The sequence below is a fragment of the Piliocolobus tephrosceles genome, chromosome 11, assembly GCF_002776525.5.
Source record: "Piliocolobus tephrosceles isolate RC106 chromosome 11, ASM277652v3, whole genome shotgun sequence".
NCBI lineage: Eukaryota > Metazoa > Chordata > Mammalia > Primates > Cercopithecidae > Piliocolobus > Piliocolobus tephrosceles.
This window is the reverse complement of record NC_045444.1, coordinates 116,669,640-116,695,735: the sequence shown is the minus strand read 5'-3', so window position 1 is coordinate 116,695,735 and position 26,096 is coordinate 116,669,640. Positions and strand designations below refer to the sequence as shown.

At 42.5% G+C, this 26,096-nt stretch overlaps 2 protein-coding genes across 7 annotated transcripts in view; one reads left to right on the top strand and one right to left on the bottom strand.

The window, feature by feature from the left end:
- SP140 (SP140 nuclear body protein) overlaps positions 1–1,482 on the bottom strand; it is an 80,865-nt gene extending 79,383 nt beyond the window's left edge. For 3 of the 5 annotated variants that reach the window (XM_026454916.2, XM_026454924.2, XM_026454909.2), the window contains exon 1: positions 1,305–1,474. In XM_026454916.2, the coding sequence (XP_026310701.1) occupies positions 1,305–1,363 (59 nt within the window). In that variant the 5' untranslated portion in view covers positions 1,364–1,474. Of the gene's footprint in view, positions 1–1,304 lie in introns of all 5 variants that reach the window. The other 2 variants (XM_023193860.1, XM_026454919.2) reach the window with 2 other exon arrangements.
- A 1-nt stretch (position 1,483) lies between these two features.
- Positions 1,484–26,096, top strand: part of SP110 (SP110 nuclear body protein) — a 60,291-nt gene continuing 35,678 nt past the window's right edge. For both annotated transcript variants that reach the window (XM_023193870.2, XM_023193869.2), the window contains exons 1-13: positions 1,484–1,673; positions 4,681–4,754; positions 6,444–6,583; positions 6,788–6,905; positions 9,517–9,664; positions 11,318–11,486; positions 13,401–13,667; positions 13,999–14,082; positions 14,876–14,959; positions 16,407–16,484; positions 18,380–18,448; positions 24,043–24,192; positions 25,802–25,882. In XM_023193870.2, coding sequence (XP_023049638.1) covers positions 9,518–9,664; positions 11,318–11,486; positions 13,401–13,667; positions 13,999–14,082; positions 14,876–14,959; positions 16,407–16,484; positions 18,380–18,448; positions 24,043–24,192; positions 25,802–25,882 — 1,129 coding nt within the window. In that variant the 5' untranslated portion in view covers positions 1,484–1,673; positions 4,681–4,754; positions 6,444–6,583; positions 6,788–6,905; position 9,517. The remainder of the gene's footprint in view (positions 1,674–4,680; positions 4,755–6,443; positions 6,584–6,787; positions 6,906–9,516; positions 9,665–11,317; positions 11,487–13,400; positions 13,668–13,998; positions 14,083–14,875; positions 14,960–16,406; positions 16,485–18,379; positions 18,449–24,042; positions 24,193–25,801; positions 25,883–26,096) is intronic.

Below are 26,096 nucleotides of genomic sequence, written 5' to 3'. Positions count from 1 at the left end.
TAGCCTTGGCACAGAGTCCCAATTAGACAAGTTTCCATACACTTTTACATTCCATACATTGCTTTCATTTTTATCAAGAATGTACAGTTATCCCTTGGTATCCAGGGGGAATCGGTTCCAGGACCCTCCACGGATATCAAAATCCATGGATGCTCAAGTCCCGGATATAAAAGGTATAGTATTTGCATATAACCCATGCACATCCTCCTGTATATTTTAAATCATCTCTAGACTTATAATACCTAATACAATGTAAATGCTATACAAATAGTTATACTGTATTTTAAATTTTTATATTACTTTTTATTGTTGTTATTTATGTTTTTAATTTTTAGAAAATATTCTGCATTCATGGTTGGTTAGATCCATGGATACAGAATCCACAGATAAGAAGAAATGACTGTATTGATGTTCTTGTTTTTTGTTTTTGTTTTTGTTTTTTGAGATGGAGTTTCACTCTCATTGCCCAGGCTGGAGTGCAATGGCGTGATCTCAGCTCACCAAAACCTCCACCTCCCTGGTTCACTCGATTATTCTGCCTCAGCCTCATGAGTAACTGGGATTACAGGCATGTGCCACCACACCCAGCTAATTTTGTATTTTTAGTAGAGACAGGGTTTCTCCATGTTGGTCAGGCTGGTCTCGTTGTCTTATATTTTTTAAAGATGATTTCCAGGCTTCTCTGACCAGATATGTAAAACATACCAGAACAGAAGAATAAAAAAGGCAAAAGCAGTACTCACTCTCCACCTGCTGCCTTTTTTGTTGGGTTTCATCTCTTTCACTTCCTCCTACCAAGTGTTCAGAGATCCTGAACTGACTGACTCTAGGGCTAAAAGCCACATAGATGGGCTCAGAGCAGAGTTGGTCCCCAACTACACAGCCTGGCAGGTGTGACAACAGACAGGCATTTGGATTTTAATTCTTCTAAAAAGATCTTTTTTAGACAGAGTTGTCTTTTGGAGTGGGGATAAAGGAGGCCTGGGGGAGATGAGAGGGTTCAGAGGTCACGGGGAATCATCCAATCCTACAGCAAAGCCTCAGAAGGGGCATGATGTTCAAACGGCTCCAGTCCAGCCATTTGCAGATGTAAGAGAATAGGAAGATGATGTGAGTCACGGCATCCTTGAGTTTCTCCAACAGCCAATCCCTGCAATTTAAAAAATCTGATTGCCTCGTTATTTATTTGTAACCTAATTCTATTGTATACCTGTAGAGTGAAGCTGGGTAGACATTAAATAACAAGTATGAATGGGAACCCTACCAGAGATGAAGGACAGACGGGAAAGGAGACGATGACCCACCTGAAGTTGAGATTGCTGTCTCCACTTGCCATCTGCCCCTGCTGGCCCCGCTGGGCCATGAGCTTGGCCTAGGATCACACCCGATTAGATTTTCACTGCCCCGTCCCTTCCTGCAGCTCTGAGGTAAAGCTGCCAACTGCCCCTCGGGGCTCAGCCAAAGAGGAAAAGAAAAGTGAAATTGCCTAACCAGCTGACGTAGGTGCACCAACTCTACAGTCCTCCCTCCACCCAATCTCCATGACGTCCCTCAGTCAAGGAAGGAGGAGCAAAGCCAGCCCCACAAGGCCACAGAAGACGGGGTCACTTTTTCCTGCCAAGGAAAGAGGGTTGTAAAGTCATTCAACTCAAGCAAGTCGAACTTGTTTTGAGGTAAGGTGGCTTCATGAGGAGGAAGTAAACTCCATATTTGTCCCTATCCCTTGCTGAGGTGGCTGAGAAGGACAAGTGAAGACCAGGCATTTCAAATCTTCAGTCAGGCTGCAGGGCTGGCCATGCACCTTAGTGAGCCTGGGCTGGATGGGTTAGGCTCAGTGATTGGACATGGGGCCAGAGAGAACTGAAATACCATGCATTATAAAGTAGGGGAGATGCTCTTAGCACTCCATGAAAGCAGACAGAAGTAAAAGACAACTATCTCAACTCCTCCAACCAAATGCAAGTGCAGAGGTTGGGCAGAAAAGTGAGGTGCATTTCTAAGTTTTCTCAAATACGTGGGCACTTCAAAACTGCAGCCAGGGGTGACTGGGAGAAAACTGAGCTTCCAGCATTTCACTGAAATCTTGAGAAAAGTTTTCATTGGATGGGGCCTTCTCATTGGATGGGGAAATGGTTTGGAACTGAGATTATCTAGACCTTCAAGGACAATATGATACAGGAGGATAGCTGTATTACATTTATATTTACACACAATTTTTCATTTATACCCAGCCCTCATTCTGTAAAGGATTTGAAACAATTTACAACAACACACTATATTAGCATAAAGTTCAGTGATAAATAAATGGAAGCAAAGGGCAAATATAAAAAATAAAACCATAGGACTAGAAATCTAGGCAGAAAAATGGGTCAAAGACAGGGGGCTGATGAGAGCCAGGGTATGGGTAGAACCCAGGGCCAGTGACAGAGCAGTAGTGAGGATTAAAAAGCCAGAGGCAAAACCGTATTTTTCCAGAAGATGTGCTCCCGAATGCTACTTTTTCTGGCTCATTACACATATGCAAGGAAATCTGCATACATAAGTTTGCAAATTATAGAGTGCAAGAAATTTCTACCCCTTTCTCACTTCTGCTTTCTTTCTACCAAAGGAACAAAGACCAATCTGGTCGGGACAGACTCCAGAACACTGATGAGGACACCTTTTTCAGTAGGCAGGGTCACTGTGCCTACTAGGTCTTGCATATGTCTGGATCTCTCTCTGTCTTACCCATGTTTGCTCATGACTCCCAAATTTCTGACTCTGAATGCTAATGGGGACATTCACTGTTTTTTTGTCCAATTATGTCAGATAACCAATCCCAGATTGATCATATTTCCTTGAATATCTCTTGCCTATAATTCAACCTCTGGTACCCAACATTTTTATCAGTCAGGATTTGGGAGTAAAAGTAATCCAAACTGACTCTGGCTAAAACTCAGGCAAAAAGTCAATTTCTTAGGACTATATTGGGTAGCTCACAGAATGTGTGGGAAAGCCAGAGGACTAAGTTAAGAAAGTAGGCAGTCTAGGCAGGTTATATTAATTCACTTGCCCTTTGTTATAATATAGTTGAATGATACCTGGATCACCTGAACATCCCGTAGAATGTCAGACTGGGCTGGGCATGGTGGCTCACGCCTGTAATCCCAGCTCTTTGGGAGGCCGAGGCAGGCAGATCACGAGGTCAGGAGATCAAGACCATCCTGGCCAACATGGTGAAACCCCATCTCTACTAAAAATACAAAAATTAGCCGGATATGGTGGCGTGCACCTGTAGTTCCAGCTACTCGGGAGGCTGAAGCAAAAGAATCGCTTGAACCTGGGAGGCGGAGGTTGCAGTGAGCCAAGATCACACCATAGCACTCTAGCCTGATGACAGAGCATGACTGTGTCTCAAAAAAAAAAAAAAAAGAATGTCAGACTGATTGATGACACTGGTGACAACATGCTGATCAGACAGGATGAGCAAGATCTTGGCAGCCAGCATACCAGCTAAAGAAGAATAAATTACTGACCCACAACAGCAGGGATGAATTGCAAAAGCACGATGATGAGGAAAAGAAAGCCATACACCAAAAGTACATTCCATGTGCTTTCATTGAAAAAAAAAACAAAACAAACAAAAACACCTTAAAACACACAAAACTAATCTGTGGTGACAGAAAGCAGATCAGTGGTTGCCTGGTGCTGGCCTTAAGGAGGGGATTATCTGCAAAGAACACAGGGAACTTTCTAGGGTAACAGAAATGGTGTGTATCTTTTTTTTTTATTTTTTTGAGACAGGATCTCACTCTCTCACTGCTCACCGGACTGGACCTCCCGGGCTCAAGCAATTCTCCCACTTCTGTCTCCCTGGTAGCGGTGACCACAGGTGTGTACCACCATGCCCAATTAATTTTTAAAAATGTATTTTTGTACAGATGAGGACTTGCTCTGTTGTCCAGGCTGGTCTCAAATACCTGGGCTCAAGCGATCCTCCTGCCTTGACCTCCCAAAATGCGGGGATCATAGGCGCAAGCGACTCTCCCAGCCTAGAAATGCTCTGCATCTTGACTGGTGTAGTACTTACATTTGCTAAAATGTACATTACAATGAATAAATTTTATACCTCAATAAACTGGAGCTAAAATAACTGTATATAATTTTAATAGATTCTCAGTACATAATCACTAGCATGTGAATTAACAGGTGAGGTTTTCCCATTATTACCATATTGTCAAGCATGTCTTTTTTTTTTGAGGCGGGATCTCACTCTGTTGCCCAGGCTGGACTGCTGTGGTGCAGTCTCAGCTCACTGCAACCTCCAGCTCCTGAATTCAAGCGATTCTCATGCCTCAGCCTCCTGAGTAGCTCGTATTACAGGCATGTGCTACCACGCCCAGCTAATTTTTTTGTGTTTTTAGTAGAGACGGGATTTTGCCATGTTGGCAAGGCTGGTCTTAAATTCCTGGCCTCAAGTGATCTGCCTGCCTCCGGCTCCCAAAGTGCTAGCTAAGCTATAGGCCTGAGTCACTGTGCCCAGCCAAGCATATATGGCTTAGAATAAACATCTTTCATCCTCATTCACAGCTGTCTTTTTTTCATGTAACAATTTTTGCCTGATTTGACATTGACTTTATTTTCCCACTCCTGTGTTACTTTTGTTTGTTTGTTTTGCATTTGCCTGGTATATCTCTGAAGAGATCTAAAGGAAGAAGTTCTTACTGCCAGGTTCCTCAGATGCCCATGAAGGGGCTATCCAGGTGATGTGGAGGGTAAGTGACATGTGACATTTGCATAAAATAACCTTAATTCCTTAATTCCTTTACCACCGCCATTCCCTGCATCACAGCACTGTATGTTACTGCATGCTGAGGCATCAATGCACCCTCCCCTCAGCTGTCAGCATTGCATTTTTCCTGGCTGTGTCTTCCATGCCTGTTTCACCCACAGCCATTACCTGCAAAGCTGGGTCTGCTATTCTGTACATACTTGGGTGGGATACGCTGTGTTTGTTCCTGCATAGAAGGGCTCGCTCTTGTGCAGTTAGTCTTGGTTTCAAAGTTTCTTAAACTTTGGATCCATGTCTGCCATCTTTTATCTGAGGAGTTTGTGGGTGTTCTGGTAGGGGAACTTGGGGGTCATATACATTTGAGAATTATTGATTTAATCAAACTTACATAGATTTCTTTTCTTTTTTCCCGAGATGGAGTCTTGCTGTGTCACTCAGGCTGGAGTGCAGCGGTGCGATCTCAGCTCACTGCAACCTCAACCTCCTGGGTTCAAGCGATTCTCCTACCTCAGCCTCCCAAGTAGCTGGGATTACAGGCTCACGCCACCACATTCAGCTAGTTTTTGTATTTTTAGTAGAGATGTGGTTTCACCGTGTTGGCCAGGATGGTCTCAAACTCCTGACCTTGTGATCGCCCGCCTCAGCCTCCCAAACTACTGGGATTACAGGCGTGAGCCACCATGCCTGGCCCAAAGTTACATAGATTTCTACAGTGCAGTGGTACAATCGTAGCTCTGTACGGCCTTGAACTCCTGGGCTCAAGCAAGCCTCCAACCTCAGCCTCCTCAGTAACTAGGACTAAAAGGTACATGCCACCACACTCAGTTAATTTTTTAATTTTTTTATTTTTTATAGAGATGGGGTCTCACTATGTTGCCCAGGCTGGTCTCAAACTCCTAGGCTCAAGCAATCCTCCCATCTTGGGCTTCTAAAGTGCTAGGATTATAGGCATGAGCCACTGTGCCTGGCCAATAGTTAATGATTTTTCATAGGCCCCACATGTCAATGTATATTAGGGATCTTTAAAAGGGGCATGAGAAGGAGTGTCCCTGCTAGACCTTGAGTTGTTGCTCTGGAATCAGCAGGCCCCAGCTCTGCTTCAGACTCCTGGCTCCCAACTACCTGCCCAGTTCTCAGCCATTTTTCTGCCTGGAGGTCTGCCTGCCTCTGCACAATTCCAGTTCATGTGCAGGTTCCCTTGCATTTCAATTTCTTCATGTAATAATCTTATCCTGACAAATTCTAGGCATTTCTGGCACATTCTCTTTTTTGTGTGTGTTGTTAGTTTGATAACACACTGGATAAATTCCAGTGAATTTATTCAGTTACGTAAACATCACCACAATCCAATTTGAGAACATTTCCATCAACCTAAAATGTACAGAATGAGGACAAGTCATGGGAAAATAGATGTGGGTAGGGAAGCAGTTGGACGCTGGGTTCCCCGTTCCCACTGCCGCTGGGGCTGGACCCCTATGCCTCCCCCTCCCATACGCCTCTCTCTGGGCTGATCCCAACTGGCAGCACGCCCTCCCCCAAACCCCAACTGCCAAGACGTCCTGGGAGCCTCACAAGCGCCCATGAGGAGGTGGAGAGAGGCTGCAGGCACTGACCTGCCTTCAGCTTCCTGCTTGGCAAACTCCGAAAACTTTCACTTTTCTTTTCTCTGAAGCCCGGCCCCTTACTGCGTTTGTCAAAGCACGGACTTCCTGTTTTGCCTGCTACCATCTCCCTGTAACTCTCCCAATCTTCCAGGAGTGATCCCCGGCCCAGCCCCTGGAAAGGGGCAGGAACGACAAACTCAAAGTCCAGGTGAGTTTCTCTGTCTTTGCTGCTTTATTCTTCGCCCTTGGTGACTGCAGCTCTTAGAGTTAACTTCCCGGCAGCAGCTGCAGGGTGGAGTTCACCTATTTAAACTCGGAGGCTCTGTCAGAGCTCAAGCACGTGGTACTTATTAGGAGACTGTTAAAAGGGGGCACATGGAGGGAACACTGACACCTCTTTTTTTCACCATAGAGTCCAGCCTGTTACTGTGAATGGAACCGAGATTTGCCCTCTACCCTCACCTAAGCTCTGATCCTACACTGCTGGCAATAGGCGGCTCATCTGTTATCCATTGTGTAAATGACTAGAGGTATTTGGGAAGCTGGTGGAAAAGAAAAAATGAGAGTACATTTAATTTCCTCTCTAGTATATCGTGAACTTTTTACGTATTTTTTCTAAACACACTGATGATTATTTCCTTGAAATAAATTATTGGAAGTGGAAATTCAAAAGAGCCCATGTTTCAGGGCATTTGACACTGATTACCAATTCAGCCTCCGGAACATTTGGACCTGTTGACCTTCCCACTCACAGTGTCTGAGATTATTGCTATTATTTTCTATCTTGGCCAATTTGATAGACAAATATGTTATCAAATTGTCTTCATTTACGCTTTGTTTGTTTGTTGTTATTGTTTTGAGACAGAGTCTCGCTCCACTGCCCAGGCTGGAGTGCAGTGGCACCATCTCAGATCACTGCAACCTCCACCTCCCAGGTTCAACCTCCTGCCTCAGCCTCCTGAGTAACTGGGACTACAGGTGTGCACCACCCCACCCAGCTAATTTTTGTATTTTTAGTAGAGACAGGGTTTCACCATGTTGGCCAGGCTGGTCTCGAACTCCTGACCTCAGGTGATCCTCCCACCTCGACCTCCCAAAATGCTGGGATTACAGGCATGAGCTACCATGCCTAGCCTTCATTTATACTTTCTACCAGCTAGTTAACATGCTTATTGTATATTCATTGCACGTTTGGCTTATTCTTTTATCACTCTTTGTTCATGTATTTCGCTTTTTTATTTTCTAGTTGGATGTTTGTCTTTTGCTTATTCGTTTGCAAAATCTCTTTACATAATAAAATCTGAACAGTCATATATGAGATATAGTGTCTTGCATAGAGAGAAACAGGATTTTAGAGTCAGACAAGCTCTGCTTTGCCACTGAATACCTTGTGTGACTTACTAAACCTCTCTGTGCCTCCCTTTCATCTTTGGGACTCATGACAGACGAAGAATGAGGAAGCTCCAGACTTCCTGTTCTGAGTGCTGCTGTATAATGAATTGTTCTAAAAGGAGCCCCCAAGACCCGTTCCTCTTCTTAGTATATGTTTATTCTTTCTCTGACTTTGCACTGATCTTTGCACTATCTCCTTCCTCTAGGCATATTGTGGATAGTAGATTTCTCTCCTATCTGTTCTCTATCTTCCAAGACTTCTTCACCACCACAGATTCTCAATGGCATCTTTTCTTGTTTTCCAGTGCTATTGCAGATTATTCTTTTCATGAGTAATTTTTTCTGCCAAGTTAAAAAAATTGGGGAATGAGGAGAAAGAGACTATGGTGCTTAATCCGCCACTGGGATTAAATCCCTGGAAACAGTTGTTAATTACAATTTAGTTTTCTGTTCAACACAAAATGAAGTTGGAAAAATGGAGTCCATGTTTGTTCTGTTTGTTAAAAACCCTCAAGTTGATTGAATGTTTTGTTAGTGCTTTTCCTTTTCTTGACAATTTGTCAAGAATGTCATTTATAAATTTTCTTCCCATTATAACTTATTGATATCTCCTCATGGTCCATAAATGGCCAATCTTTAATAAATGCTGCACGGGCATGGGAAAAGACACATGTCTGAGATTTGAAATGGTGGCACTGAACATGTCAGTTAAGTCACTTTTACTAAGTATGCCTTTCTCAGCCCTTATGCTTTTATTTATGCTTGGCCCATTTGTGTTGAAGATTGGGAGTGGTTTATTAAAGTTTCTAAATATTATCAGGTTTCCAGCCGGACTCTACCCATTTTAGGGTGGTCCCTGTTGCATGAGCATTGCTAGTTAATGGCTTCAGCTGCAGCCCAGGTCATCTTGTTTAACCCAGATCAGTGTGGCCATAGAACACATAGTTAGGACTCTAAGCCTGGAATCGAGATTTGCTCCCAGCTCTTTCACTCTCAGGTTGTGCAACCCTGGGGCAAGTTATTAAACCTTTCTATGTCTCAGTGTCCTCAACAGTGTAAACAGGTGCAGTCATAGGAGCCATGTCACAAGAGTTTTATGAAGATCAAATAAGTTACTGCATATGAAACCCTTAGAACAAAGTCTGGCACACAGGAAACACTCTATAAATATTAGCTACTTTTAATATCTTCCTTATGTTTACCTGCAGCGCCTTGGGATTCTGTCATTATGTTTTCAGTCACTCTCAGCCTCCATTATTGCTGGGAATTGTCATTGTTTCCTATACCCATGAGCCTTTTAGGCAGACATTGCTTTGCAAGTACTAAGGACGCCTTTGGGACCAGAATGCCTACCTTTAGATCTGCCCATTTAATGCAGAGAGAAGCTCCCCGCATTCCTCAAGGTCTTTACTTCTATTTTTTTTTTTTTTTTTTAGATGGAGTCTCGCTCTGTCACCCAGGCTGGAGTGCAGTGGCACAATCTTGGCTCACTGCAACCTCTACCTCCCGGATTCAAGCGATTCTCCTGCATCAGCCTCCCAAGTAGCTGGGACTACAGGCGCACGCCACCACTCCCAGTTAATTTTTGTATTTTTAGTAGAGACAGGCTTCACCATGTTGGCCAGGATGGTCTCGATCTCTTGACCTCAGGTGATCCGCCCACCTCAGCCTCCCAAAGTGCTGGGATTACAGGCGTGAGCCACCACGCCCAGCCTTTGCTTCTATTTTTTATCATGCCTCTTTCCATAGGATGTTCACCATGACAAGAGCCATGGAAGAGGCTCTTTTTCAGCACTTCATGCACCAGAAGCTGGGGATCGCCTATGCCATACACAAGCCATTTCCCTTCTTCGAAGGCCTCCTAGACAACTCCATCATCACGAAGACAATGTACATGGTGAGTCATGTTGAAGCCTTCCATGGCAGCCCAGCCCCCACCAAGTATGCCTGATAATTAAGGTCTCAAACCACAAACCACCAGGGCTTCCAGAGTTTGGAAGGCCCAGCCCAGGCATGTTCATTATCGCAGAAGGTGGGGGTGGTTAGGAGAGAGGGTGTCATAGGGGCTATATTGGTTTCTAGGGTGTCATTGCTGTAACAATGACTACAAACTAGGTAGCTTAAAACAAAAGAAATATATTCTCTCAGTTGTGGAGGCCAGAAGTCCAAAATCAAGGTGTTGACAGGGTTGATTCCTTCTAGAGGCCCTGAGGAGAATCCGATCCCTGCCTATCTCCTAGCTTCTGGTGGCTGCTGGAAATCCTTGGTGTTCCTTGCCTTGTAGACGCATCACTCTAATCTGTTTTCATCTCTACATCACCTCTCTTTTGAGTCTTCAACCTAATCTTCTGAGGACACTTGGATTTAGGGTCACCCTAATCAAAGATGATTTTACCTCAAAATCCTTAACTTAATTACAACTGCAAAGACACTTTTTCCAAGTAAGTTCTCATTCACAGATTCTGGATGGATATATCTTGGCTGAGAGGGGCACCATTCAACTCACTACAGGCATCATTCCAATTTATAACAGCTTATATTGCTCACAGTGCATTCTGATGTGAGACAGGCAGGCACTGGAAGATATGCTATGTGGACAAAGTGGACCTATTTTTGTACAATTTTGGTTTTTAAAAGCATTTATTGAGCCCTAGACTTGGGGAAGTGCCAGCAATCTTCCCTAGTCTCAGTCTGGTTGGCCCCAACTTCCTCTTCAGATCACAGCCCAGAGAGCACTCCTCAGAGACATCTCCTTGGCCCACTCATCTCATTAAGACCTCTTAGTTATTCAGTTCCATAGCAATCTATGCTTTCCCTCCATAACACTACTCTCAATTGTAAATGGGTATTTGTGTTTATTAATGCTCATCTTCTCCACCTGACAGTGCCTACCCCACCCCCCAAATATAGGCAGCTCCATGTTGGTCTTATCCAGCGCTGTGTACCCAAAGACTTGCTGACTGAGCCTAGTAGATGTTCAATAAGTATTTGCAATCAGTTCTCTCTTGCCATATTTCTCCTTTTGTCCATCCTCTCAGCAAGGAAAATTCTCAGGGAGACTTCTCTGTGGCTGGAATCTATTCGGGTCATTTTAAGTTTGAAAGACACAGAGAGAGACTGAGCAGAGGCTAACAAGCAACCAGCAGTATTGCCTCTGTGACCATCACTAGAACCACTGCTGAAGTATCCTGCCCAGAGTATTAAAGAGTCAATTACATAGTAGCATCCTTTAACTCCACTTTCCTTCCTTCAAATTTCTCTCTCATCTCAAATGTGCCTGAAAGTTGGATTCAGAATATAGACTTACCTTAAGAAAGCTAAATTATTTATTTTTGTTGATAGTCATCCAAATATGTATAAAGTTTCAAAAATAAGCATGGTAAAATTGTGACCGCTCTACCTTAGAGAATGTGACTGTGACTATATATTTTATGTTAAATTTCTTCTTAAAAGAGTAAGGTAGCTTTCTTAAAACTTAGAAAATCATAAATGTATAACTTCCCATTCGATTTTATAGTCATTTATAAAAACCTTCACTCCATTTTTTAAGGAATCTCTGGAAGCCTGTAGAAATTTGGTCCCTGTATCCAGAGTGGTGCACAACATTCTCACCCAACTGGAGAGGACTTTTAACCTGTCTCTTCTGGTGACATTGTTCAGTCAAATTAACCTGCATGAATATCCCAATCTGGTGACGATTTACAGAAGCTTCAAACGTGGTAATGAGATTTCTCAAGTCCTTTTTGCATTTAAAAAGTTGCTATGGTAAAAGTCGGGGTTTACTTCTAGCCCTGTGGAATATGCATATTAATCCCCCACTTTCTCTCCGGGGAGGAATGGATCATATTCTCTCATTGGTACAGCTGCAGGAGCAGCCCCTTGCTAAAGCTGATTCCAGCTCTCTAAAATGAATTTCTAGAGGACATAAACATTTCTTACGTGTGCTATGAATTTGGAAAAAATCATAGAATTTGGCATACTGGACAATCTATAGGGAATGCATAAAGTGACAGAAATGCAAAGTTACAGAGATCACGTCTAGTGGAAGGACAAGGAGAGTCAGGGAGGAAGAAAAATGAGTAAGGATGGATAATACTAAGTATCTTTTTATAGTGCATTATCGCAAACACTTTGTTTGATTATCTCATGTCATCTTTAAAACAACCCTTTGAAGTCATTTTTATCCCCATTTGACTGACAGAGAAATTAAAGCCCAGAGGTAATTTTCCCACAATTACTTGTCGGTTAAGAAGCAGAGCAAGAGTCCTACTTGGGTCTCCCAATACCAGGGCCCAAGATTTTAACCACTAGTCCAGACAGGGACAGCTGGAAGGCAGATTGTAAAGCTAGAGAAGGGAAGAAAAGTAGCTACAGAGAAAGGGAGGGAACCGCAGATGTAGCTGCAGAAAGAGAGGGTCTGAGAAAGAATGGAGCATGAAGTACATGGAGAAAGAAAAGAGATTGGATAAATAAAGGAGCAGGAAAAAGAACAGTGGCAGAGCTGGGAAGAAAGCAACCAGGGAAAGAGAGCAGGCAGTAAAGTCATTTTAGGTTGGAAGTAAAACACTGGCCAAATCATATGTTCACTTACCTCAGAACAACAAGCGAAGGACCACCAGCTCACATTGGATTGTGATATTTTCATTAGTGGAATCACCATTGTTGACAGTTCCTCCTTTGCTGTCTGACACTTCACTATCAAAAGGATTCCCCCTAAAGGGGGAGATGATTTCTTGAGCTAAAGGGACAGTGAAAGGGGCAAGTCCACCTCCAGGTAGGGCCCACTGTCCTGGCAGTATACGGACAGCATTAGGAGAGGCATGGCCTTAAAGGCTGTGCTAAGAACACCTGAAAGCCATGGAGACCCACAAACTGATGTGCCCCTAACCTGGCTGAGCCTCAGTCATCTTCCAGGATCTTCAACTTGATGATTTTGTTCTGGATCCCTTTCCAAAATTTGAAGTTCCTTTCCTTTTTCCATTCACTGGTTGAGACCATTTTACTTCTGAAATAAATTATGGAGAAGAATCTTAAGAGAAACCCAGCACTAGCCATGCAAGGGAATAGCATGTGGAAAGCCAAGGGTCTGGTGTATTGTGGATGGGAAAGAAAGCTGGGTGTGACCAGATCACAGGGTACAATAGAAGCCACCAAAGCTGACTCTGCAGAAATGAGCAGAAACCAGAATATAAATGTCCTAATACACCCTACTGAGGGATTTTTGTTTTCTCTTATTTGCTTTGGGGAAGTGTGCTCTGTTTATTTATTAAAACAGAGACCTCTTTTAAAACTATAGCATGTTCATTATTGACTAAATTATATGACACCAAGATTAAAGAAAATTAAATCCCTGGGTACAAACCCAAACTCAACTTTTCTGTATGAAAGCATTTTGGTATTAGATCGGGGCTTAGATGCAGTTATTGTGGCACTCAATGCCCAAACCAGATAAATAAAATAGAAAGGGGCCAAAATGGATAATGATGACAGTGAATCAGTTCTCTGCACCTGGGGGATGAACAATGAATAACTCCATGGCCCCATCCTATTGGAAGGCATGTATTAAGAAATCCCCTTCCCCAAGTAATTCTGAGTCTCCAGGGTACTGATGTGTGTCCCTTCACCAATCCCAGTTGGTGCTTCCTATGAACGGCAGAGTGGAGACACACCAATCCTAATTGAAGCCCCAACTGGCCTAGCAGAAGGAAGCTCCCTCCATACCCCACTGGCGCTGCCCCCACCACAACTCCCTCAACCAAGCTCTTCACCCTGTGCGCCAAGAGTTAGTGAGCCTGGAACAGCCTCGCAGCAAAGCGATGAGATCCTGAATGAGTCGCCCAGCCCATCTGCCCCTGTTCTGCCTCTCCCTGGACTCATCCAGGAAGGAAGAAGCACTCCAGGTGAGAAGCAGATCCCATCCAACACCCGTATATCCTCAGTCTAAGGTGCCTGTGCCATGTTGCCTCCAATCCCAGCGTCTTGACTTTTATTGTCCTAGTTCTTCTCTTGCACCCACCTTGCCCATACACGACCCTTTTCAAGAGGGACTATGAGTACTGCCGGGGAGTGGGTAAGACCTAGAGTCTAGAACACCTGCTTCCCACACGTGGGACATTCCAACCCACTGCCCTTGTGCCTTGATGCTCTATCTGTTCCAGGCACTTTTAACATTCACTCTCCTCCCTGACATCCAGTCCCTGTAATCTGTAATAATTTCCTTTCCTCCTTCAGTGACCAATGATGAGTTAACATCCAAAATGAATGAGGAAGAAGACTCAGAAGAGATGCCCAGCCTCCTCACTAGCACTGTGCCAGGTAATACCAACTGGGGCTGATACAGCTTAGCTCAAGGTGGCTGTGAAGGGACAACATGCATCTGCCAACCAAGAGGCTATGTTGGGAACCATGGGAAAAGGAACTGGGTGTGACAAAGGAAAAGAAACAGAAGGGGCCAATTCACCAATGCAGTAATGCAAAACAAACCAACAACCAAAACACCATTCTGAATTGACAAGTAACCTGTGTAACACTCACACTAGTGACCCTTAGCTGATTCCTCACCCCCACCTGATTATGGGGGCCTTTGAATTTCAACATTCTTCATTTTTATATGGTTTGGATTCTAAGAGCAATGATCAAAATTACTAGAAAAGATGATAAAATGTCTACAGGTCTGCTAGACCTGATATTTAGCTTCTAAAATTGTATTACTTGCCCTCCCCAAACCATTGTCATAATGGAGTTTGATTACATTAAATATAAGAATGGTATGATATTGGGCATTGTCAAAAATGATATCATGGATCCCGAGCTCTCCAGCACTGAGAAGAGGGCTCCTCTTCGATCCAAATAATATTTCATCCACTCCTCTAATACCTACCATCCGAAAAGGTTAACATAATCAGGAAGCTAACAGCAATGGAAGAACAAGTGGCTAATTGAGAGTGAATGGTTGCTTACTTTCCCACTCCATCCCATCCTTCCCCAGGCCTTGGTTGCTCAGTTACCCTGTCATTTTTACTTGTTGGAATAGAGCATTCTCTTTCCTCCTCATTCTGGTCCCTGCTTGCTGTTCCTGAGATCTGAAACTTTTTCTTCCTCCATTCAGTGGCCAGTGACAACCTGATCCCCCACATAAAAGATAAAGAAGACCTCCAAGAGATGCCCCACTCTCCCTTGGGCTCTATGCCAGGTAATCTTGGTTTAGTCAACCTAAAAGCTTGCCTTTGTTTCTGTGTCTACCGAGAGGAAAGGCCATTCAGATCTTCTAGGGAGGGGGCTCTCCTCCTACCTCTCAACAGCAATCTTGGCCCAGCTTCCAGTTCACCCAGCACTGGGGAGCTTGAACAGGCAGGAGATCTGACCTCTGAATGGATACAGAGTCCCTGGGGGAGGGCAAAGGAGGCAAGTCTGGAAAAGGTAGACTTGGATAGGGCCACAGATGATGACGGACAGAGCCCCACCAGTACCTGTAGGCTTGGACTCCAAATGCCACAAAGCACCTGAAAGGGAAATATTCACCTGCCACAAGGGGTTGTGGCAGGAACCCCAGGGGAAAGCACAGGGAACTGAGTCAGGCTGGACTGTTTGACGGAGCCACTCTTCTGAACCACTTCAATAAAGTAGTGCTCAAAACTGCTCTGTCAAAATGCAAAGCAAATGGCCCTAATAGTGAACTGGTGCAGTAGACATGGATGGTCCTCCTTCCAAGCCCCAACCTAATGGTGGGGAATCTTCACTTTCAACCCTGGTCATTTCTATATCATTTGGAGTTTAAGAGTTGATATTACTAATATAATTTGAAAGGTAATAAATTATTCCAAAGGTCTAATGACTGCTTGCCACCTGTCTCAGTCACCTATTCCCACGCAGGCCAGCATTTGAGACCAATCTCATAGCAGTGTGTAAAGAAAAAGGTGACAGCTTTACGTGAGATGGGCCTTTATTTATAATGGCTTCAAGTCCTCTGTCTTTCTTTGTGCAGCAAAAACTAACAGAGCTTTATATATCTTTGCTGTTAACAGGTGCTAGCAAGCACAAGCTTGCTCCTGCTTTCTTCAAACAATCGTTGTATACAGAAATATATAAGGCACTGAGCCTTCTTTGCTATTTCTCCAGGTAAAATAACCACAGATAGAGCAGTTAAAGAATATCCATACATAGACATCAAAGCAATAAGATGTATTTTTCATACAGCAAAGACATTCCCCTCCATCGTGGACATCAGATTTCAATGTGACCACTTACCGCTCTCAGCTTCATTCCTTGAGCAAGGGCTGCTGGGAGCAGCAACTATGTGACTTGAGTCATGATACCCAGCACAGTTTATTTCTGCAATTTCTATTCGTTGTACCCTCTTCACTCACTTCTCTTCCATCCATAAGATAATCTCTCTAAAAGGATCAGACTGAGCCTCTGCTGTGGGGCAGTTGTGCCCTAGTTCCCTGTGATGGTCACACAGGTAACAATAACCACAAGCTGGTAAAAATCAAGACAGAGCCAGGGAATTCTTAGAGCTAGCAGATTCCCAGCCCTGGGCTGCATGTACTTTCTACTTTCCTAGTTCTTCCATTGACTTCCCTCAGCACTTTCTCTTCACTGGATCTGAGCTCTGAAGTGACTTATATTTCTTTTGTCAGAGATAAGAGATGATTCTCCAGAACCAAATGACCCAGAAAAGCCCCAGGAGGTGTCCAGCACACCTTCAAACAAGAAAGGTAAGGAAAGCATTTCTCCTGTAGAGGTCAGAAGGGTGAATTCAGAGTTGCTTTCTGTTTTTCTGACTGTGTCTTGTCAAGAGCATCACTATGTGACCACAGTCCTGATGCCACACACAGTTTGTTTCTGCTATTTCCATTCACTGCATCTTCCAGAAAGGTCTTTATGAAAATTATCAGGAAACCAGAAGGCATTTGGGGATATTGAAATATGCCATTGGAATTGCCTTTTCTGAAAAAAAAAATCAATCTCCTATATTCACAACTTCTTAGAGTGTTCATTGCACTTCCGCCTTTAACTGAAAGTTGGTTCCCCAGAGAGGAACCCACTTCCTCTTAAGACATGGCTGGGCATTCTCTGCCATCCATCACTCATACCTCATGGCCAGAGGCAGGTTAGATGTCCATCCTTTGCTGCCTACTGACCCCATCGAGCCCCTTCCTCCCTGATCCTCTCCTTTGAGGCTTAACCATTCGATGAAAATGTTTGCTCACTCATCATCAATATCATCTAATAATTTCCCCAATAATCCTTTCAAAGGCTGTTTTTCTGTCATTTCAAGTCGCAGCATCATCCTAGATGCCTTCAGGGTACACATGGATAACAGACAACTCTGTTATCCAATACTCTGGCCCCTCAAATCTTTCATCGTCTCATTTTCCATGACTTTTTCCTCCACCAATTCTTGGCCTCCCATACCCAAAGGCAACCTATAGACCCTATCATCATTCAAACCTGGCTCGATTTCCCAACAGTTAACTTCAGAATTCCTTTTTTGATACCTATCCTTGAGCTTTTCTCCTTCTGTAGCTATCATTCAACCTCTGATCACTCTTTTTCCCAGCCCAATTCTAACAGACAAAAAAAAAAAAAAAAAAAAGAATCAAAAATATGTTTTTCTGTTCTTATTTATTTATTGTTTCCTCTGAAGTTTTCCTTCAACCTCATTTGGATCACCAGTCCACTGGCCTTTCCTCCTTCCAAGCCATCTGCTTTTCTTTGCTGCCCAGCTTTTTAACATTGACACTAATTCACAGTCCACGAGTCATCATTTCAGTAATGCCATTATCTTAAACCTGCCTTTCCTCTCTGCCTTTTCCTGGAACTCTCTGGCAAGTCTTGGAAGACCCTACTTACCTACTTCCTGTACACTGCATCTGAAAGCCAGCAGTGCTGGAGAGAGTTCCACAGCAGGGCAGAGTACACTCACTGGTCTTCATGGTTCCAGCACAAATCATCTCTCCTTACTGTGTGACAATGCTACTTCCTGCAATAATCCTTTCAAACCTCAAGCTCTATTTTTCAAACCTCTGACCCCCTCACCTCCTGCTTTTTGCTCAATCAATGACTTTCCCTCCTGCACCATAAGCAGATATCAGATGAGAATCCCCTTATTTGTGCTGCTAGCCCTACAAACCCTAACTGTATCTGTCTTCCTCCTCTCTGAGTTCCCTCCTTCTCTTCTAAGACAATTCTTCCACCTCATCTTCTAGTATCCATGATCTCTTCTCTCTCAAGTATTCCTTACAGCAGTATCTCTCACACAAGAATCTGCATTCAGACAATAATTACATGTATCATAGCTCATTTAAAAATGCTTTTTCTTGATTCTCATCTCACTTCAACTACTTCCATAGCTCTCTCCTTCATTTCACAACCAGACTTCTAGAAGTGAGTTACCTAAACTCCCTGTCTCCATTTCTTCATTTCTCCTTTTCCTCTGTCATTTTAGAGTCCATCTTCCCCTATTATTCCCTGAAGTAGCATCACCTAAAGTCACCAGTGACCTCCTAGCAATGTGGTTGGAAGGCCAAAAGTAAAAGCTGAATATCACTGACATATAAGATTGGGAGATCAATGTTTGTAACTATAAAACATTATCCTTTCTTTTTAGGAAAGAAAAGAAAAAGATGTGTCTGGTCAACTCCAAAAAAGAGACATAAGAAAAAAAGCCTCCCAAGAGGTAAGATGAGAGTGCAAGAGAAAGCTGAAGGCTGGAAACAGCTCATGCAGGGCTTACAGGTCAAGCTGTGGAAGGTTGAATTTTATTCTAAATGCAATGGGAAGCCATTGAAGAGATTTAGTCAGTGAAGTGACACAATCCAAGCTCAATTTTGCTACAGTGTAAAGAATGAGTTGGAGCTGGGAAAGAATGGAGACAGGACAGCCATTTTGGGGCAGATGCCATGAGAGTTCTTAGTGGCTTGGATTCAGATCTGCCAGTGGAGATGCAGAAAAGAGTGCCAATTCAAGATCAGTTTTGCAGGTATTGTTGACAGGATTTGTCATATTAGCTACAGATGAGAAAGAAAAAAATCAAGGCCCATTCTTCAGTTTCTGGCTTAAATGAGTAAGTGCTAATTCCTATTGCTGAGGGAAGATGTAAATATATTGGGGGGATAACTGCTAGAGTTCAATTTTTGACCTGTTCCTTTAGAGGTTTCTGCTGGCCATCTACGCAGCTGTGCATAGATGTGTGTTTTGTCAAGAACTGTAAAGGGTCTGAGATGTTACTCCACTTGCATTGGTATGTCTATATATATATATATGAGTGCTGCAGGAACACGAGGTATTTGGGTCAGGAAAAATAATTCTTTACTGATATTCACAACCAGCTCATCAGCCAGAGCAACATTGCAGTGTCTGTCTCCCATACACAAACCAAAAGGCAATGCTAAAAGAGCTAATGGAATCTTTCTATTCAAAATAGGCTATAACTCTTATATAAGGGATGTAGAAATGATGGATTTTCTGTTTAGATGCATGAGAGGGACAGCCATCATCCTCTCCTCCTGAAAGGAGAAGAAAAAACTTTGCTGCTTTGAGATAAAATAGAAAAGATCCTGATTCCCAAGGTCCCCATCCTAACATTTGGAATTTAAATGCATCTTTCCAAAGGCCAGAGAAACTCCAGGTGTTGCTGACTTTTATGACCTAAAGATGTCTCCAAGTTCTGGGCTTTATCCCTTGTGATATATAGATGCCTAGGGAAAGACCAATCTAGTTTTCCTGGCACTTTAGGATTTAACCTAGGAAGCTAGTCCTGGGTGAACCCATTTGGACATCTCAGGAAATAAGAGAAGCTTTATTATCCCTTTAGATCAGAGCAATTAACTAGGAAAAGAGCTATAGCTCTAATTCTCATGGTATGTGAAGAGTACAATGTTTCTGGGGAAGTGAAAGCAAGTATCTCCTAATTTATCTTGTATACATTTCCATGTCTTGGGGGCTAGGGCTTTTTACAGGAACACTGAGAAATCAGGAAGTTATATTCCCCACAATATGGCAATTTGGCACTCATTGAAAAAGTCTGGTCCATATATATATATATGAGTGTGTGTATATATCTATTTATATATATATTTACATATATATATCTGGACCAGATATATATATATATATATAAATGTAAATATATATTTTTTTATATATAAGTTATCAGTAAAATAAAGGTATTCTGATCTATGGGAGAAGAAAAGAGAACCACAGACCTAGCCCTGCTCTCAGAAGTCCCAGTGGAAGAGGAATCTAGCAAGGCAGACTAAGGGAATGAGACCAGTGAAGACAGAGGAGCACCAAGAAAGAACATATTAGCAAGCCAAGAGGGAATGGCTGACTATACTGAGAGACTAAGATAAATTCAGAGAAGAGAGCCTTGAGTTTGGTCAGAAAGAATCACTGGAAAATTTAAGAAAAATTTTGGTGATGGAGGCAGGAGCCAGTTGTATGGGGAGGATAATGAATGGGAGGTGATAACGTATGTAGACAACTCTAGCTATAAAGGGAAACAAAGCAATAGATGGCAACCTAAGCCAGGGGCTTAAAGCTCCTTTTCCCTGACTTAGTTTACCCCTAGTATGATCCCAGTGTCCAAAATCATAGGGCTGGTGTCCTTTTAAGATAATTTACAGAAATGATTCCATTCTATGAAAAGTAAGTGACCTTCCTGGGCAGGAAGGAGAAACAAGCTGCTTTCTCCCCCATTCTACTTATTAATCAATGTCCTCTCACCATGTTGTGTGTGTTCTCTATGGGCCTCCTTGGTTTAGTGTAAACTGGTCAGGTTATTCAACTCACACTCCTGAGCTTTGTCAAATACTCTCACAACTTCAATTACCACCTTTACATTGACGGCTCCCAAGTCTACATCTTCAACTCAGGTTTGTCTTCAAGAAACACATAGCCAGCTGCACACTGGGCATCTTTGTTTGCAAGTCTCCCATTGACACTACAGTCTCAATATACCTGAAATTAAATTCATCTTCTTCACCAAAAACCTAGTCTTCTAAGTACCATTCAGACATTTATTCAACAAATATGCAGTGAGCACTAACTGTATATACCCATTCTGAAAGCTGAAGACAGTTTTTATTTTAAAGAGAAAAAACAAGAAAGTGAGCAAAAAAGAAAGGGGAAAACTCATGGAGCTTATACATCCTGGCTGGGGGAGAGAAAGAATGTAAACTAGAAAGCACATAAACAAGATAATTTCAAGTAGTGATGCAGGATGGAAGAAAATAATGGATAGGGTTACAATAGTGACTTGCAGTTTGGGGTGGGAGTCACTTTGGATTGGATAGTCCAGGCAGAGGGACTCAAAAGTGCAAAGAACCTGAGGCAGAGAGGAACAACCAGTGTTGTTGGCAATGATGAAGAAAGAAGGTGGTAGAAAGTGAAAAAGTAGACAAGAATCAGATTATGTAGGGTTTCACAGGCCCTTGGGAGCCTTTTGTAGTTTATTTAACTTGAAATGAGGAACCTAATCTACCCAGGCGCCAAGCAAAAACCTTAGTCATCCATGACTAACTGAACTATATTAGCATATTGACAAAGTCTATTGGTTCACCCTCTTCTTTTCTACATTAAAATCTGATTAGTTTATTTCCATGCTTAAATCTTGTCCATGGTCTCCTATTGCCCTTAGGGTAGTGTTCACTTAATGTGATTGTTAAAGCTCTCTCCAGTCTAACCCATGCCTTACTCTCCAACTATTAATATATCTCTTTCCACTCAAAACTCCAGTCAACCACTCTGAACTTTCATTTCCTCCCGTTTCATTTCTCTCCCCTTTGATCCTTGGCATTTGCTATTCTTTTTGGATGCTATATTCTGAACTTATGCTACTCTCTGTAAGTGTTTAGTTATCTCCTTTTCATCAGTGGTGTTGGCTTATGTCTATCTTAGGAATGCATATTCTGACCCCTAAATTAGCCAAGCTGATCCCACAGTTTCTACAGTACCCAGCACTGGCTCTTTTGGAAGATTCCAAATACTCTATTGTAATTACTTATATAATGTATCTCTTCTAGGTTAGATGGTAATGTCCTGGCACAAATGAGCTATTATTTTTTAAATGAAAAACAAATGAAAGAAACCATATTTTTTGTAACCCAAAATTTGAGTAATGATCTGACAAAGGATAGTTTATGAATTTATTATTGTGTTATGAAAAGGGGTCATAGACACTATGGGCACCACGTGGTGTAGATACAGACTAAAGGTTATTGGAGGGAAATTTCCAATACAATTCTCCAAATTCTTATTATCCCACATTTAGGGCAGACATAGGTAGTCTGCATGCCCCATGGCCAACAGCCCAGTACTGAGATGCCCACTGCCACAGTGCTCTACACATTATAGGATTAGGGAAACAGGGAATGTCTATGCAACCATGCAATTATGAACACTCCCTGGTCAGAGAAGTGACTTTGTTAGAGAGGGGAAACCTCTGGAGTCGGGGGATGGTGTCAGATGGTCAGTTCTGTTGAGGTAACTCTGACCTTTTGACACCTGTCTGCCAAGCTATCGAAGGGATGCCAGTCTCTTCCAGATTTGCCTTTCTTCATATGGTATTTAAATGAATTTTTTCAGGTTTTTTAAAGGAACCATTTTATTTTAAATGTGACAGATGATATGCTTTAAATTTTCTTTTTTCCAATTTTCCAATATTTTATTGGGGTAAAATACATATGACATAAAATTTATCATCTCAACCATTTTTAGGTGCATAGTTCAATGGTATTAAAATACATTCGCAATGTTGTGCAACCATCACCACCATCCATCTCCAGGACTCTTTTATCTTGTAAAACTAAAACCCTGTACCCATTAAACAACTCTCCATTCCTCCCTGCCCGCGGCCCAACAGAGATATTTTTAAGAGTCATATTATTTTACATTTAATTAATCAGCTTTATTTTTAAAAAAATAAAACACATAAAAAGATGTTTCAAAATTGTAAGAGAAAAAATACATAGTAGTGCTGAAAATATACATACAACACTCGTATTTTCAGTAAGTGTTCTCATCTCTGAAACACTCCTTTAGTTATGCAGAGAAAAAACCTAAACTTGACAATGAAAGGTAGTTTTAGGCTCTATCAGGCTGCCCCACCCCTTCTGGATAAATTTTCAGTAATTTCCGTGTTTGAACTTCCTGCCAGCCCTGCGTCCCACCAGGCTTCCGCTTCCGCCTCCTCTTAAGGGTTCACCCATGCCTTTTCCTCCGGAAGTGGCCTGCGGATATCAGGGTACTTGCATGTGGGAGGCGTGGCTGCACAGACTGTGTCCTTTCTAAACTGCACAGAAACGTTCTTGTTCAACAGGACAGTGGTCATCCTGTGGGATCAGCTTCTAAAGTCAGCAGCCAGTGAAAATTGTGTTCTCTTTCCACAATGAAGCAAACTCACCTCTGCGTCCTCTGTCATTGCACCTCCTCTGGGTCTCAGCCTCACCTTCCATCTCTCCCTCATGGTAGCCGCCTTCTTGGCAGGGTCCTTGCCTCTCAGGTTTTTTAATTCTTTGCACTTTGCCCACTGAAGGCACCTAGAAACTTTTGGAAATCTCCTGTACCATACATGGGCCCTGGGGAACCTGGAGAGGTGCTTTGTAAGACACTTCCTCTCCACCTAGACCAGACTGTGTGGCCACCTCGTGGTGCAGTCAACACAAACGAAAATCAGGAAATAAGCTCTAGGATTTCCGGAGATTTATCTAGTTGATTGCAACAGGTCATACCAGGAGTGAAAGCAGATGGTAATTTGGGGAGACAAAGAAAGGTACGTGTAAGAAGAAGGATATAAGCCGGGCGTGGTGGCTCATGCCTGTAATCCCAGCACTTTGGGAGGCTAAGGTGGGCAAATCATGAGCTCAGGAGATCGAGACCATCCTGGCTAACACGGTGAAACCCCATCTCTACTCAAAACACAAAAAATTAGCCTAGCGTGGTGGTGGGCACCTGTAGTCCCAGCTACTTGGGAGGCTGAGGCAGGAGAATGTCGTGAACCTGGGAGGCGGAGCATGCTCTGAGCCAAGATCGTGCCACTGCACTCCAGCCTGGGTGACAGTGTGAGACTCTGTCTCAAAAAAAAAAAAAAGAAGAAGAAGAAGAAGAAGGATATAATTATAGAGAAATAGCAGGAGAAAAGTGAAGTACAGGAATACAGAGATCTGAAAGGGTGGGAGTTGGGAGCATGAGAAAGGAAGTCACTGATTGGGACAGTAGGAGGCTCACTGAAGACCCCAATTTAAACTACTAACAAGTCATTATTTGGTCCAGATGCAGCCTCACCTAGACATGGAATCCAAAAGAAGCTCAAAGTGGTGGATCAGGTTCCTCAAAAGAAAGATGACTCAACTTGGAACTCCACGGTAGTGACAAGGGTCCAAAAGGCGAGAACTGAATGTGCCCGAAACTCCAGATCAGAGGGTAAGACTGATGATGGAATCTGCCATTTGAATGTCTCAATGTGGGAGGGTCTGTCCTCAAGCAGGTACAGGGTTAAGTAGATATGTAAAGTCAATAGAAAAAGGAAAAAGTACAGACAATGAGGATAGGATATGACAAGAGAGACAAAGAAAGCAAGCATCTCTTGCATCTGAAAAGTTTTTGTGGAAGAAACAGTCGTGTTCACAGGGACAGCTGTGGCCTGGGGCAGCAGCTCTCAAATTTTTGGTCTCAGGACTCCTTCATGCTCTCAAAAATTATTGAGGACCCTAAAGAGCTTCTGTTCATGTTGTTTATATCTATCTACATGTATCTTATTAGAAATTAAAACTAATAATTTTAAAATATTAATGTAAAACTAACAATAATAAACCAATTGCCTGTTAATGTAAATAATGTTATTTTATGAAAAATAAATATATTTTCTAAAACAAAAAAAATTAGTGAAAAGAGTGACATCATTTTATGTTTGTGCAAATATCTTTGATTGTGAGTGAGCTTTATAAAAAGACAGCTGGATTCCTATAACTGTTTCTGCATTCATTTGTAATATGTTGCCTTGATTGAAGGATAGAAAGAAAATCTGGTCTCACACAGATATCTAGTTTAAAAGGGTGAAGTAATTTAACAGTCTTTTGAGATATCTGTGGATATTCATCTTTAATACTACACCAACACTCAACAAGTGATAGTTTCTTAAACATTAGTTATAATGTAAAATTTGAAACCGTATCAATTAACTTCATACTCTGTTACAATAAAATATATTAATCCATCTTGCATTTTGAATGGACCTTCTACTAATGCAAGATTTCATAATAGTACAGCCGTTTGGAAAATGTACATTTGGAATTATACAATGAGCTTGTAACTCAGTCACACAGGTGTTTTCTTGAGGCCACTGTGGTACTTCAGGATGCAATAGAAATGCTTTATATGTGCTCTTCAGGTTTTCACATAGAATATTAAGATGTAAGATATGTACTCAAGGGTAGAAGTTTAATAAAATTAGTAATTTTTACTGGCTTACCACGAACATTCTCAAGTGAATCTTGCTTTTATTTTTATTTTTGGTACAGTGAGCAGGTGGCAATGAAGGATGCAGTGATTCCTGCTGAGGTCTGGGGACACTGCTTTGATGTGTCCTAAGGCACCAGCAGTTTTATCCGCCATTGCTCTTGCTCAATCTGTACGAAGGTTGAAATAGTGAAAAAGGCGGATAACATCTTATTATGAAAACAATTCTGACCTTGCAAATTTTCTGAAAAGGTTTGAGGGACCCTCTATGGGCTCACAGACCTTACTTTGAGAGACTCTGGCCAAAGGGTTCAGATGGCTCTACCCCATTGTGGATGTCTTCATTGGTAGAGTAACCACTGCTAACCAACTGTGGTCTGCTCCTCCCCTGAGTGGCAGACAGGCACAGTGTCATGAGCGGCACCAAATCTCTTGGTAGATGCATTCTTAAGAGGGTAAGACCTGGAGCCTCCAGGACACTTAACTTCAAAGTGTGCAAGGGCCTTCCTGGGTGTCTGGGAGATTCTCCATGGAGCTTCCCAAGGGGCATTTACTAAGATCTTTTGTTTTCCAGAGATCACTGATGACACTTCAAAAATGAATGAAGGAAAGAGGTCCCAGAAGACGCCTAGCACACCATCAAGGGTCACACAAGGTAAAACTTGGAGATCACTAGTCTCAGAGTACAGTCACCAGGAATCTAAATTCAGAGCTGTTTTACACTAAGGCAATATTTCTTAACTTTTTTTTTCATTATCACTGTGCTAGAGAGCCCTTCTGGATTTTTTTTCTTAATCAAGACCCTTCCCATGATATTTTACTACTACAAATGTATGTCCTTTATATGTAGTGTATCCATATGTATGTGT